The sequence below is a fragment of the Bradysia coprophila genome, unplaced genomic scaffold, assembly GCF_014529535.1.
Source record: "Bradysia coprophila strain Holo2 unplaced genomic scaffold, BU_Bcop_v1 contig_350, whole genome shotgun sequence".
Lineage (NCBI taxonomy): Eukaryota > Metazoa > Arthropoda > Insecta > Diptera > Sciaridae > Bradysia > Bradysia coprophila.
The window spans coordinates 2,008,022-2,020,610 of NW_023503608.1; the positions used below are offsets into that span (position 1 = coordinate 2,008,022).

General features: G+C 36.0%; 2 protein-coding genes across 8 annotated transcripts; one reads left to right on the forward strand and one right to left on the reverse strand.

Moving 5' to 3' along the window:
* Positions 1-418: 418 nt before the first annotated feature.
* LOC119080034 (arrestin domain-containing protein 3-like) lies at positions 419-4,049 on the reverse strand. 5 transcript variants are annotated; one of them, XM_037188225.1, is made up of 8 exons: positions 3,616-4,006; positions 3,424-3,547; positions 3,253-3,328; positions 1,890-2,023; positions 1,435-1,826; positions 1,179-1,361; positions 999-1,104; positions 419-944 (listed from the first exon to the last, which is right to left on the reverse strand). In XM_037188225.1, the coding sequence occupies exons 2-8, from the start codon at positions 3,539-3,541 to the stop codon at positions 556-558; spliced, it is 1,398 nt and encodes a 465-aa protein (XP_037044120.1). In that variant the 5' UTR covers positions 3,542-3,547; positions 3,616-4,006; the 3' UTR covers positions 419-555. The 5 variants fall into 5 exon arrangements, with proteins under 5 accessions (XP_037044120.1, XP_037044118.1, XP_037044119.1 ...); XM_037188223.1 differs by having other exon boundaries at positions 419-1,104; positions 3,966-4,049; XM_037188224.1 differs by having other exon boundaries at positions 419-1,104; positions 3,811-4,006.
* Positions 4,050-10,473: 6,424 nt separating this feature from the next.
* Positions 10,474-12,480, forward strand: LOC119080103. Of its 3 annotated transcripts, XM_037188334.1 has the most exons (7): positions 10,474-10,728; positions 11,142-11,299; positions 11,351-11,370; positions 11,732-11,815; positions 11,874-11,966; positions 12,036-12,077; positions 12,390-12,480. In XM_037188334.1, exons 2-7 carry the CDS (start codon positions 11,172-11,174, stop codon positions 12,437-12,439), a joined length of 417 nt encoding a protein of 138 aa, XP_037044229.1. In that variant the 5' UTR covers positions 10,474-10,728; positions 11,142-11,171; the 3' UTR covers positions 12,440-12,480. The 3 variants fall into 3 exon arrangements, with proteins under 3 accessions (XP_037044229.1, XP_037044228.1, XP_037044227.1); XM_037188333.1 differs by having other exon boundaries at positions 10,529-10,728; positions 11,156-11,370; XM_037188332.1 differs by having other exon boundaries at positions 10,537-10,728; positions 11,142-11,370.
* The last annotated feature ends 109 nt before the right edge of the window (positions 12,481-12,589 follow it).

A 12,589-nucleotide genomic window follows, 5' to 3' on the forward strand; every position in this document is an offset into this window, starting at 1 on the left:
AGTGAATTTTAAATATTTTGATTTATGATTTGTACAGTTATTTTCCAAACATTTAGTTCACTATGGAAGCCATACCGAGAAAACGCAAGAATTCACCTGGTTGAGATTGAAACAGATGTCATTATTTCCGAATTAAAGAAAATTTGTTTGATGTTGTTAACTCTGTATTGACATAACATTATGCCAAAAACTAAATTATTTATCAAATGCGTTCAGTACGCATTTCACGATAGGAGTCGATTTTTCTGGTTCATTATTTGTATGTATCCCACCAACAAGTCAAGTATCCCACCAATAAGCAAAATCTCTCGAATGAGGGCTGGTTCGAAATCAGATCTTTCTTACCCGGTCTGAAGCTCCTGAGAAATCAATTATTGAGATTCACACTCCTAAGCAAATGAATGAAAAAATCTTGCAAGTTCACGTAATTATTTATCAAAGCTTATTAAGCACTTCATGATATATTTGTCTGTTAGACAGACATATAATGTAAATGAATAAAATTCAATTTCTCTGAATGTGTAGACTAAACTGTGAACACAGAGCGCACCGATATCAAACCAACTCAAATCCGTCCTTATCCACTTTAGTTTCGTTTGGCGGAGCCGTATTTTCTGCATATGGAGGTGCCGCATTCCGAGTCTGAATATGTATCGGTGTCGTCTTTTCGGTGTATGGCGGAGGAGGATCAAAGTTAGCTTGAGGCTGGACCGGTGCAGTTGGATGATATGGTGCAGTCGGCTGATAGGGCGCAGTTGGAAGGCCCGGTGCAATTGGCTGATAGGATACATTCGGCGGGTACGGTAAATTCGGCTGATACGGTACAATTGTCGGATACAGTACATTCGGCTGACCAAGTCCCATCGGCTGGTAAGGTGCAACGGGTTGACCAGGTGCAATCGACTGACCAAGTCCCATCGGCTGGTAAGGTGCAACGGGTTGACCAGGTGCAATCGACTGACCAAGTCCCATCGGCTGGTAAGGTGCAACGGGTTGACCAGGTACAATCGGCTGATAGGGAACATTACGGAACGGTATATTGCCTATGACAAATGGAGACGATGCGTCCAGGTTGAATCCAATGCCAGACACTTTCATTTCCAACTATGCAGCAAAGAGATTGACCATTTTTTGTTTAAACATTTCCATGCTGGTACGTTTCGTGCAGGTTAACTTACCACCAATTTATAGCTGATGCTTATAATACGACATCGTCCCAAAGTTGATGGTTGAGTTTGTGGCACCATGAACGTGTTGTTTTGCCAAACGTGGTCTGCGCCCGGCTGTAACGTTTCGCCCAAAATTTCAGCCACACTTTCGCTTTGGGTTTTAGATTTTCCTTGGGCAAAAAATTCCACCTCCTACGTGTGAAAAAACAACGATGGTATATGAATCGACAGCAATGTAATGGACGAACCAGCAAAAATGTTTTACCTTATAAATGGACAGTGATTCCTGGACAGTTTTGTCACTTTTATTGAACACTTCCACAATGAATGGTATAGATTCACCGGGAATCGCACCAGATCTTGGAATGCGTAGCGTAACATCCAAAGGTCCACTTTGAAAGATTATTCCAAACGTTTTGCACGCCTTCACAACGACTGGTACTTGTGCCGTAGGCTCGACGTTTAAATCGACCACATTGACAACTTGAAAAGTTGTGTGCGAACTGTGATCAAAGGCCCATGATTGACCGATTTCTATATCCAACGAGTACTCAATCGATCCGAATTCACCAGCGAACGATGAGGGTAATCCGTATGGCAACACAAATTGGAAAGGGTAGTTGTAATTGCCACTTTTAATCGACCATTCGGCTCCATCTAAAACACACAGTTTCGGTTAGTGAGAAAGCAGTGTTTTGGTTACGTGAAGCAATAGCTTACCGTAGCCGAGAACATTCAAAGTGTGATCCAGATACGTTTCATCATTCTTGTATGTCACAGTATGGTATTCGGATGTGGAAGAATGGTGATGATGGTGATTGGAATGGTGATGGTTGGAATGATGATTATGCGAACTAGTTTATAAAATGAAAAAGGGAAGAATATAGAAAAGAGAGAAAAATAGTTGAATGGAAGAATGTGGTGGGATTAACCACTAGCCGGAATTTTTACCGATATTTCCAAAAACTTTCACTAAATCCCATATTAATTTGTATATTGTGACTGAATTGCATCGAAAATTCCACTATTGGTCAACCTCTACATTGTTAAGTCGTGCGGCCAGAAAATGCAAAAAACGAGCCGTCAGAACAGTCGGAGTGTTTGCTGCGACTGAGCCCCGTACGAACCCGTCCATCTATTGGGCACGTGACCCTAGTGCGTCTGTCACCCTAGTTGAAGTCAAACTATTATGAAATGTGTACATCTTACAAATTGCGCATAGCGCAATTACGAAGCCCCGTACGACGTTCCTTTCAAATGTTACACAAATTTCAAGTTGACCTAAAATTTTAATTTATTGAGAGGCCTAAGGCCTAGTTACGGCCTTAGTCCAACGACCCAAATTTAATTTTTTTCAACCTCATTATATTCGGCCTTCGATTACCTTTCAAATGAAACAAAATTTAGGAAAATCGGATCAAATTTACTTGAGTTATATGCAAAACACACTTAGTCCAAGGACCCAAATTTTAAATTTTTTTCAACAACATTCTATTCGATGTTCAATTACCTTTTAAATGAAATAAAAATTACGAAAAACAGATTAAATTTACTTGAGTTCTATGTAAAATACACATAATGCCCTAGTAGCTTTTCACTTCTAAGGCCCTAACTCACGGTCCACTCACCCGATTAAAAAAAAAATCCTGGATTGGTATTGACAATACCTATCATTTGCCGTGTCATTTACATTTCCATCGTTTATTTTGCCATAAATATCACCAAAAGACCTTAAAGCACTTAGGCGGCCCTAACTCACGAAGGACCGACCCAAATATGCCCATCTTCGAACTTAGCCTCACTATTTTGACTATCTTTTAGGGAAAAAATTTTTTGAAATCGGATTTGATTTACTGAAGATATCGACGTGACGGACAGACGGACAGACAAAATTTTTATTGCGGATTCGTCATCTATGAACATAGGCAAACACTTTGCCCTTACCGTCTGCTTCGGATTCCATCAATTACACACGGCATCGTAATCCCATAAGCCCCTTTGTACTTCGTACGGGGCTAAAAACCGGCGAGCCCGTTTCAGGCGCATTTTCTCGTCGCATGAACATTTTGTATTTCATCATTACCCAAGCGAATTGTGGTGTTTTTTCTCCCTCTCCGTGAATCTTACATTTCCCTTCCCGGATATTCGTAGTTTCACACCTGTATTACGTAATAGAAATACAAAAGTCATTGTGATCACAAGACTGCACAATAGTGCAGAGTATAGGATGAGATCACTTATAGTAAGTACTTACCTTTCACTTTTCTGTCTTTGTCGGATGTGACATTGATGTTTCCGTTTAACGTTTCGCCTGGATAAAAAAAATCCCTCTTGGCGGTGTTGACCAGATTTACTGCACTGGTTAGAACCATTGTATTCTAGAGTAGCAACAAATGATTTAATGAACAACAAAAAAGCATGAACTTTAGCGGTTCTGATGCATTACCTCAGCGGTCTCTCGGTTGGTTAAAAAATTTCAAAAATAATTCGATATTTTAACAACAGAAAAAAGGAACGCCCAATTCTTATCAGGAAATTATCAAAATTATGAATCATCCAACCCAAATGTTACAAAAAAATGATTCTAACCGAAACGCAACTATAATCAAAACAGATAGACAGAAAACCTGATCCTACCTACCAACACACAGCAGAAACACAAACGAAAATATACTATCTTAAAATCTGTTAACTATGCCGCGAACAATAAATAGAAAATCGAAAAAAAAAAAACTTGATCGTCTTCCGAATGTATTACGGATAAGACGCAGTAATGATCTTTTTTGTTTTACTCACTGCGTCCAAAATCGTGCTGTAGATGGAACGAAACGTCAAGGCGAATGATAAGTACTCGTGTTAGTTGCATATCGCCGGCTACCATACATCCACAGAACATTATTATGACGACACGAATTACGTGCACAGAATATTTTGTGTACACCGTGTACACACATGATCATCTGTGTTGTGTATATACATACCAATGCTTGTAGTGCAGTTCGTATATGCTGAAAACAAACGATGCATTCAAAACATATTTTCATGCTTCGGGGCCGAAAATGAGGGCAATTTTTCGAATTTTCTCGGGTTTCCGGCCCTCTGCATGAAAACTCACATGTGCACCTGTTTGGGACGGTTGATTTAAGGCACTTTCGCTTGTAAGCCTCACTTCGTTCGTAAAATCAATCGTCCAAAACAGGTACAAAAATAACCATTTGGTTCTTGTTTTCATGACGAAATTGTCGCAACTGTCAAATAAAGTTAGAAATTTCTCTATCTAAAATTACGATTGCTGCATTTATCAATGAAAACTAGGACCAAAACACGTTTTCAATGTCTCGTTTGTTTTCAGCAATAGCTATTTGCTACACAGCTATTTGCTATAGCAGCAATTTAATCAGAAACAATTGAAAGACATGTTTTAGAAAATGTGATTTGTTTTATTTGGATGTGGAAGTTCTTGCCACTTGAATATAAGAAGCATGTGCTTGAGGAACGCTTTGAACATTTGCGGTGGTGTATCAAAATATTGATTCAATATAGAAACTCAGACCGGGTAAAAAGATAAATTAGAATCGGTGACGGGAAAAATCTCCGAGTGTATTATCGTTGCAGCGGCGATAATATCGTTTCATGGACGATAATATCGTTGCTGGGACGATATTATTGTTTCAGAAAACGATATTATCGTCCGAAAAACGATAATATTGTCGTCTGATACGATAATATCGTATCAAAAACAATAATATCGTTTCAATCGGCGATAATATCGTTTTACGGGTGATATTATCACTGCAGAAACGATCATATCGTTGCATAAAACGATATAATCGTCGCAAAAACAATAATATCGTTTCAATCGGCGATAATATCGTTTACTGTACGATAATATCGTTTCACGGGTGATATTATCACTGCAGCAACGATAATATTGTTGCATGAAACGATATTATCGTCGCAAAAACAATAATATCGTTTCAATCGGCGATAATATCGTTTCATGGGCGATAATATTGTTACAGAAAACGATATTATCGTCCGGAAAACGATATTATTATCGTCCGGAAAACGATATTATTGTCGTCTAATACGATATTATCGTCGCTCGGACGATAATATTGTTTCACGGGTGATAGTATCATATCAGAAATGATAATATCGTTTCCTGTACGATAATATCGTTTCACTGGTGATATTATCACTGCAGAAACGATAATATTGTTGCATGAAACGATATTATCGTCGCAAGAACAATAATGTCGTTTCAATCGACGATAATATTGTTTCATGGGCGATAATATCGTTGCACGGACGATATTATTGCCGATTAGTCTAGTCGATCAAACGTTCTAAAACTTAGGTGTTAATTTTTTTTCTCGTATTGTCTAATAATTAGTCTGTGTAATTCATTGCACATAATTGCGTTTTAACACGCCGAGCGATCCGGCCCATGGCCGCAATGCGAGCCGGGCGCCGGAACGGTGTTGGTAACTTAGGAGTTAATTTTTTTTTCTCTCGCATCGTCTAATAATTAGTCTGTGTAATTCATTGCACATAAAAAGCGTTTTAACACGCCGAGCGATCCGGCCCATTGCCCCTGAGCGAAGCGGAGGGCCGCAATGCGAGCTGGGCGCCGGAACGGTGTTGGTAACTTAGGTGTTAATTTTTTTTTCTCTCGCATCGTTTAATAATTAGTCTGTGTAACTTTTATATAAAATATTTAAATTTACAGAAGCAAATTATAGACGGCAACTGAATTCACCCTTCAATTAGAAAGGTGTTTGGTTTGCCATAGAAAGATAAAAAATGGGTTCTGGAGATATTATAACTAGAAATGGAAATAACAAATGAATGGAATTTTCAATAATTTTTAGTGAATAATTTAACTGGACTACTGGACAACGTATAACGATAATATCGTTTCATGGGCGATAATATCGTTTCATGGGCGATAATATTGTTCCAGAAAACGATATTATCGTCCGGAAAACGATATTATTGTCTTCTAATATGATATTATCGTCGCTCGGACGATAATATTGTTTCACGTGTGATAATATAATATCAGAAATGATAATATTGTTTCTTGGACGATAATATCGTTTCACTGGTGATATTATCACTGCAGAAACGATAATATTGTTGCATGAAACGATATTATCGTCGCAAAAACAATAATATCGTTTAAATCTGTGATAATATCGTTTCATGGGCGATAATATAGTTGTAGAGACGATAATATTGTTGCAAAAAACGATATTATCATGCGGAAAACGATATTATTGTCGTTTAATACGATATTATCGTCGCTCGGACGATAATATCGTTTCATGTGCAATAATATTGTTGCACGGATGATAATATTGTTACAGAAAACGATATTATCGTCGCTCGGACGATAATATTGTTACAGAAAACGATATTATTGTCTGGAAAACGATATTATTGTCGTCTAATACGATATTATCGTCGCTCGGACGATAATATTGTTACAGAAAACGATATTATCGTCACAGCGACGATATTATCGTTTCAAAAACGATATTATCGTCCCCGACGATAATACACTCGGAGATTTTTCCCTCGCCCGTCGATTCTAATGGGCACAAAATATTAACAAACTGTGAAAAATTCACAGTTCGTGCTCAAAATAGTTCACATCTATACTCGAACTGTGTATCATTTGTTCACATGTTCTTGGTTTCTGTACACATTTTGAGTTGTGTACACAGAATGTAAACACTCTGTACGCCTGACTTTTTCCGTGTACAGAATGTGAACACTATGTACACCTGAATTTCTTTTGTAAACAGAATGTCACTCTGTGGAATTTTAGTGGACAGAATCTTCATTTTTTGGCCAGGTGGAAGGCATGTCGTCAATTTGTAAAAATACTTTGCACATCTGTGAGTCCTGAAGTAGCTCGAAAATACAAGCAATTATTGCTGAGTGAAATGATTTCTAACTATTTTTCTTTAAATAATACGGACGAGGAAAATTAACAAGTTACAATTACAATCCAATTATTGTTATTCAATCCACAAGCATTACCAATGTTACGACATGTACGTATCATGTATTAAAGCGTGTGTATCGCATGTGGATTGTATTCGTTAGAATTGGAAATGTGATCTGTTTATTTTCTTGCACTGTAAATTTTATTTATGTTTTCCTTATGGTCGAAAGTGCCTTATTACAATCCTAGTGATGAAAAGTAAATTGGAGTAACGAGTAAGGACAAACCTACAAAATGTTTTCTAAATATCTTTGATTTTTATAATTTTTTTGGGTGTTCTCTCACTCCTAAACAAAAATCCAGCGAGCCGAAATCCGACAAGCCGCAATTGTTGGCACAGTGCTCCAAAATATGTATAATAATATTATACAACTCGGGATAAAAAGATGAAAAGGATGAGCCAGAGGCGGGTTCTGGAATTCAATGGCATGTGTTAGGAAAATTTGGAAAATTCATTAATTGATAGATTGAAATGGTCAATTTTTATAATTCTCACTCTGTACAATTTTTTTTAAATTCAAATTATGGAAGGAAAACATACTATTTTGTGCAGATTTTGCTGTTTCTTAAGTATTTAGAAATTGTGATCATTGTTTTGTGACTAAGTTTATTTTTATATATTATATCGATAAAAATAAATAAAATAAAAGAATGAAAACTGCTTTGAATTATCCAACGTATCGCCTGCTGTTTAATGCAAAAACTTTTTTACTTCCTCCTTTCTAACGTACATTTCTCCGTGTAAAGGACACGATAACCGGAGATCATCGTTTATTTTAGTCGTGGCAGTCAACAGCTGGTTTGCAATTTCAAAAAGGTTTCTTTTTCTAAAAATTACGAGATTATTTACAAAACCTAATTAAACATTTTAAAATTCATCTGAGACAATAAAAAAGCAGCAAACATTCGCAAGTGTTAAAATTGTATTAAATTCTGAGTAAATATTTAAACGAAATGCAAAAAAATCGATATGCGACATTCAGGAAGCAATAATAGGAGTTGGATAGATATAAAAGCCCGAATGGTTCAGGTGGTATCAGTATAGTAAGTTAATTTAAGTTCATAAGTACAATATAACAATCATATTAATAAACATGATGAAGCTTGTTGCATTAATTGGAATAATTGCGGTAAGTAGACTATGCTTGCTTTGCTTATTCTTTGGATTCTTATCCTTCGACAATTCATATCTAAAGTGCCTATAAGGTTTGCAACACGCTTAAGTGCTCACTGCTCACATACTTTGATATGTCTATCGTAAATCCAACAGTTGACTTGTACCTCGAGTTGATAACTCTTATGAAGACAAGGAACTATCATCTAAGGTGTCTGTCAACGAAAACCCTATCCTATTCATAGGCTAAAATTAAAAGCGAGGAAGAGCTGATGCTTTGCTAGAAATGTTCTGAATTAAAATTTATAATTAACACCGTTTAACAGGTCCACTGTGGCGCAGCATTGAAACTCGATGTTTCCACCGGATATGAAAAGCCAGAGAACTGTGCCTGCATTCCGACAGTATGACAAATAATGCAGTTGTCAACGATGAAGATAAAATTTAATTTTTATCATTTTTAAGTCATTAGCTCAGATGCCGTCGGATGCAAAAACGTGTTCACAATCAAGTTTCATCGATGGCCTTTGCGAAAAACTCACCGCGAACTACCAACGCATACAGAAAGAGTTAAACGGAAATGATTGCGATTGTACCTTTGGCAATGTTGAGACAGCGCTGCAAAAAATCTCGGCTAAAATTAGGAAAATAATTAAAATATTGTCAGCTTGCGATCCCAATGAGGATATGCTTAACGCCGCCATTGATCGATATGAAGAATTGAAAAGGGAATATAATTCAGCTGTACGTCGAGCTACTGCCAGCCAATCGAGCAAGTGTGGAAGCATTTTGGCGAAAATAAGACCCATTCTACTGAACTGTGCGGAGAATATAATGGCAGCTGTTTTGAAATGTCTAAATTTTAGACGATCTTAAAATGCAATTCCTGTTAAGCAGTTAACGAAGTGATTATTTTGTCCATAAAATGTGTTTGGATTTACCAATCTTACATCATGCGTAAAACAATCCCTTCCGTTGTCTGCATCTGAAATTTTGTTATCAATTAATTTTATCTTTAGTCAAATTAGTTTTCAATGTTCCTTACACTTTTATTTGTTAGTACACATATACATATAGACATAGTGCACGATAGTCTTTCATCGTAATAATTCTCAAATTTCACAGCAAGGATATCAGCAGTTTCCAAACTATTACTTCATTGGACTTTAGAGTTTCAATAGATTGATTTCAAATCTTTTACTTCATTTGTTTGACACGTAATTTTTGTTTTATAAGATTTTCAAAGAGACATAGCTTGTTGTTTGTACCTGTAGTCGCCATGAAAAACAGTTAATAACCATAACCGTAGCCACAATTCTGGACACAGTCCAGACGTCTGATGTACATGCCATAAATATTTTGTAAATTACCCTTAGACTGATTCAATGTATTGGGCTACTTTGACTCAATCTCAGTTTCATCATCGGACTATTCTGAAGTGGATTTAACTCACTTTAACACATGAGTATTTGTTATTTATATCAAATTTTTCAAAAGTCCATATTTTCCACCCATTTATTTATTGAGCAAACCCCTAAATCAACTCGGATCGAATCGGCTAAACATTAACCTTTGATCAAGGTAACTTTACCAAAGACCTCTGTATTTTCCCATACGATTTTTGACAACCTAATTGTAAAGATGGATATTGCAATCAATTTAAAAATTAAGAAAAGCTGAAAGTCCATAAAAGTTAAATACAATTATAGTCAACCAAGCAAGAATATTAGACAAAATTTAACCTAATCTATTACATCACTTCTAAAATATTTCATTTGAAAGGTGACTCTCATATCTAAAAAAAAACTGTCATATTGGTTGCGCATCAAGTTGCTGATTATGTGAAATATTTACGAAAAAACGAGCGAACATTTTGGATTTTTTTTGGTTCAATGGTTCATGGAATTTTTTGCATTAAAAAAGCTCTTCTGCATTGAGACACCAAACACATAACTGCGAATGGAAACATATTCTCTGCATCGAAATCATTTGAATCTAAAGTGTGCTCATTTTATGCATCTGGAAGTTGACTAACAAGTCTCTATGTTAATTTGATGAGTATCTCATTAAAACGTGTTATTTATATCGAATTTATCACACTCTTCACCAGGGCCTATTTTGGAGATTTTTAATGTTTTATACTTTATTTTTTCAAAATTGAAAAACGAAAATCTTCGAAAAAAATTTATTTTTCAAATACTTATGGAACCCACATAACAGCTGTTTTACATATTTTCTGAAAATTGAATTTCCCTAAAATAGGCCCTGCTCCTTGTCAAAAGTTTCAAGAGAGAAGTTTTGGTAAAATATAATCTAACAATATAAAGTAATCGAATAATCTTCATCAACACGCAGTAAATATTCAACGTTAGAACAACGTATACCTATCCACCTCTCTTGTCCATTGAATAATTCATTTTCAATTTCAAGTTTGTATTATAATTCAGAAATTTTTGTGTTTTTAATTTGATGGAGATTTGCTCATAGTTGAAGAAGAAATAAGGAAACAAAAAATGAAATCAAAATTTCAAATTTGGATCCGTTTCAAAATTAACACTGATATCTACGGGAGAAATATCTCTAAATTTTATATTTTCTAAATGAATTAACTGCAAAGACTCTACCAAAGCACCTAGCATAGTAGTAGAATATTGCTAGTGCCAAAAATAGAGTAGTTTTTACTCTAATCGCTTGACCTTGACACAGTGTAAAAATGTAAAATTGTATGGTTCATTGTCGTGACGTACTATTTCATTACTATGCTGGGTGTTGTGACTCTACGCATGTTAATGTGTAAAGTCTGTGTAACCAACTTAACTAATGTTTTGATTTCCTTCTGTAATTTACACAAATTAGAAACCGGAACTAAAAAATGAAAATCGTCGCAACGTTCCTCATTTTTCTTGTTGTTGGAAGTGAATACAGCCTAGCAGCTCGGAAGAGTTCGTCTCCAAATTCAAAACAAACTGAAGAGATGTTGCCAGCTCCAAAAAATTCAACATCAAGTTCGAAGCAACCTGAGGTGATGTTACCAGCTCCAAAAAAGCCAACCTCAAACACGAATCAGGCAGGTAAGTTTTATATCAATCCTTTAACGATATTGTTAACCTTTTAGAAACGGCAAGCGTTTGTAACACAATCTGTCAGTTCGACAATTCAATCATACATTCCGCTATATAAGAGAAAACTAACCAGTGTTCTTGTCGATAGCACATGACTCGCCGTTTCTATAAGGTTAAGTACGCTGCTTTACAACACATAAAAACCTTACGAACCGGTTTCAACAAAAAAATTATTTTATTTTATTTCTCGACGAACAATGTTCGTTAAGGTTTTATGCGTTGTAGGGCAGTATAGTGAGTCCATATTGTGGGTGGTTTAACGTGAATGATACCAAGACTTGTTGTTCTAACTCTTTTTTACTGCCAAAAGACAAACCGCCAATGGCAGCAGAAAAGGACCAACTGGTCGCACCAGGCATAACGGTATCTAAAGGCTTCAAGAAAACGAACTGCTGTAAGTTTTTTCTTTGCATGTTTAGTGTTCGGTAGGAAATAAAATAAATCTTTAACAGTGGCTAGTCGATTCGCTGTCCTATGTGCATCGTCCAGCACAGTAGACGGTTGCGTAACGAAGAATTCCAAAACGAAATGCGGAAAACAATGCAGTGAGTTTAAATTTGAAATAGTTTTAATTATTTGATTTTTTTGCTAATACAAAATTTTAATTGAAATAGTTTGTGGTCCAAAAGAATGCGATTGTGGTACATCGGGATGTTGTAAGCTTCGTTCGCGCGTTTCTTTTAGAAGCGGCAATCTCGTAGAGACATAATAACTTCAGACAAAATCTATGACTTCATCAGTTTAGACGTTAGAGTTATACTCTAGAGGTGGCAAGGTGGCACTTACAAGTTTAAAAATGACAGTCCCATCATACCATCTCTCAAGCGTCTATAGTCTTTGCTATATTAGGACCATCTTGACCAGAGACCAATTTTGTCGTTATTGTCGATAAGAGATTATTTGCTGTTTCTAAGAGACTGCGCACAATTAATCATCTATCACAATTAATGATTTTCTTTTGTGTGTAGACTGTCAAGTGGATGGAGGTTGCCGGTGTAATGGTAGTAAATCGTCGTAGACTGCAGTGCTATTTTTCTTTAAGTTTGTAGACAGTAAACAATTTGATGTTAAACTTGGAATTAAAAATTTTTATTTCATCGTGTGTACGAATAATGAATTTTTGTTGATAAAATAATTTCATTTAAAGATTTCAAATATAAATATGGTC

Coding starts and splice junctions, on each gene's coding strand:
- LOC119080034 (XM_037188223.1), bottom strand. CDS start 3,541: ATGGTTCTAACCAGTGCAGTAAATCTGGTCAACACCGCCAAGAGGGAT. Junction 2,024..3,252: donor AAACACCACAATTCGCTTGG/GTAATGATGAAA, acceptor TTTATAAACTAG/TTCGCATAATCATCATTCCA. Junction 1,827..1,889: donor TTTGAATGTTCTCGGCTACG/GTAAGCTATTGC, acceptor TGTGTGTTTTAG/ATGGAGCCGAATGGTCGATT.
- LOC119080103 (XM_037188333.1), top strand. CDS start 11,172: ATGAAAATCGTCGCAACGTTCCTCATTTTTCTTGTTGTTGGAAGTGAA. Junction 11,371..11,731: donor CTCAAACACGAATCAGGCAG/GTAAGTTTTATA, acceptor TACTGCCAAAAG/ACAAACCGCCAATGGCAGCA. Junction 12,078..12,389: donor TTGTGGTACATCGGGATGTT/GTAAGCTTCGTT, acceptor TTTTGTGTGTAG/ACTGTCAAGTGGATGGAGGT.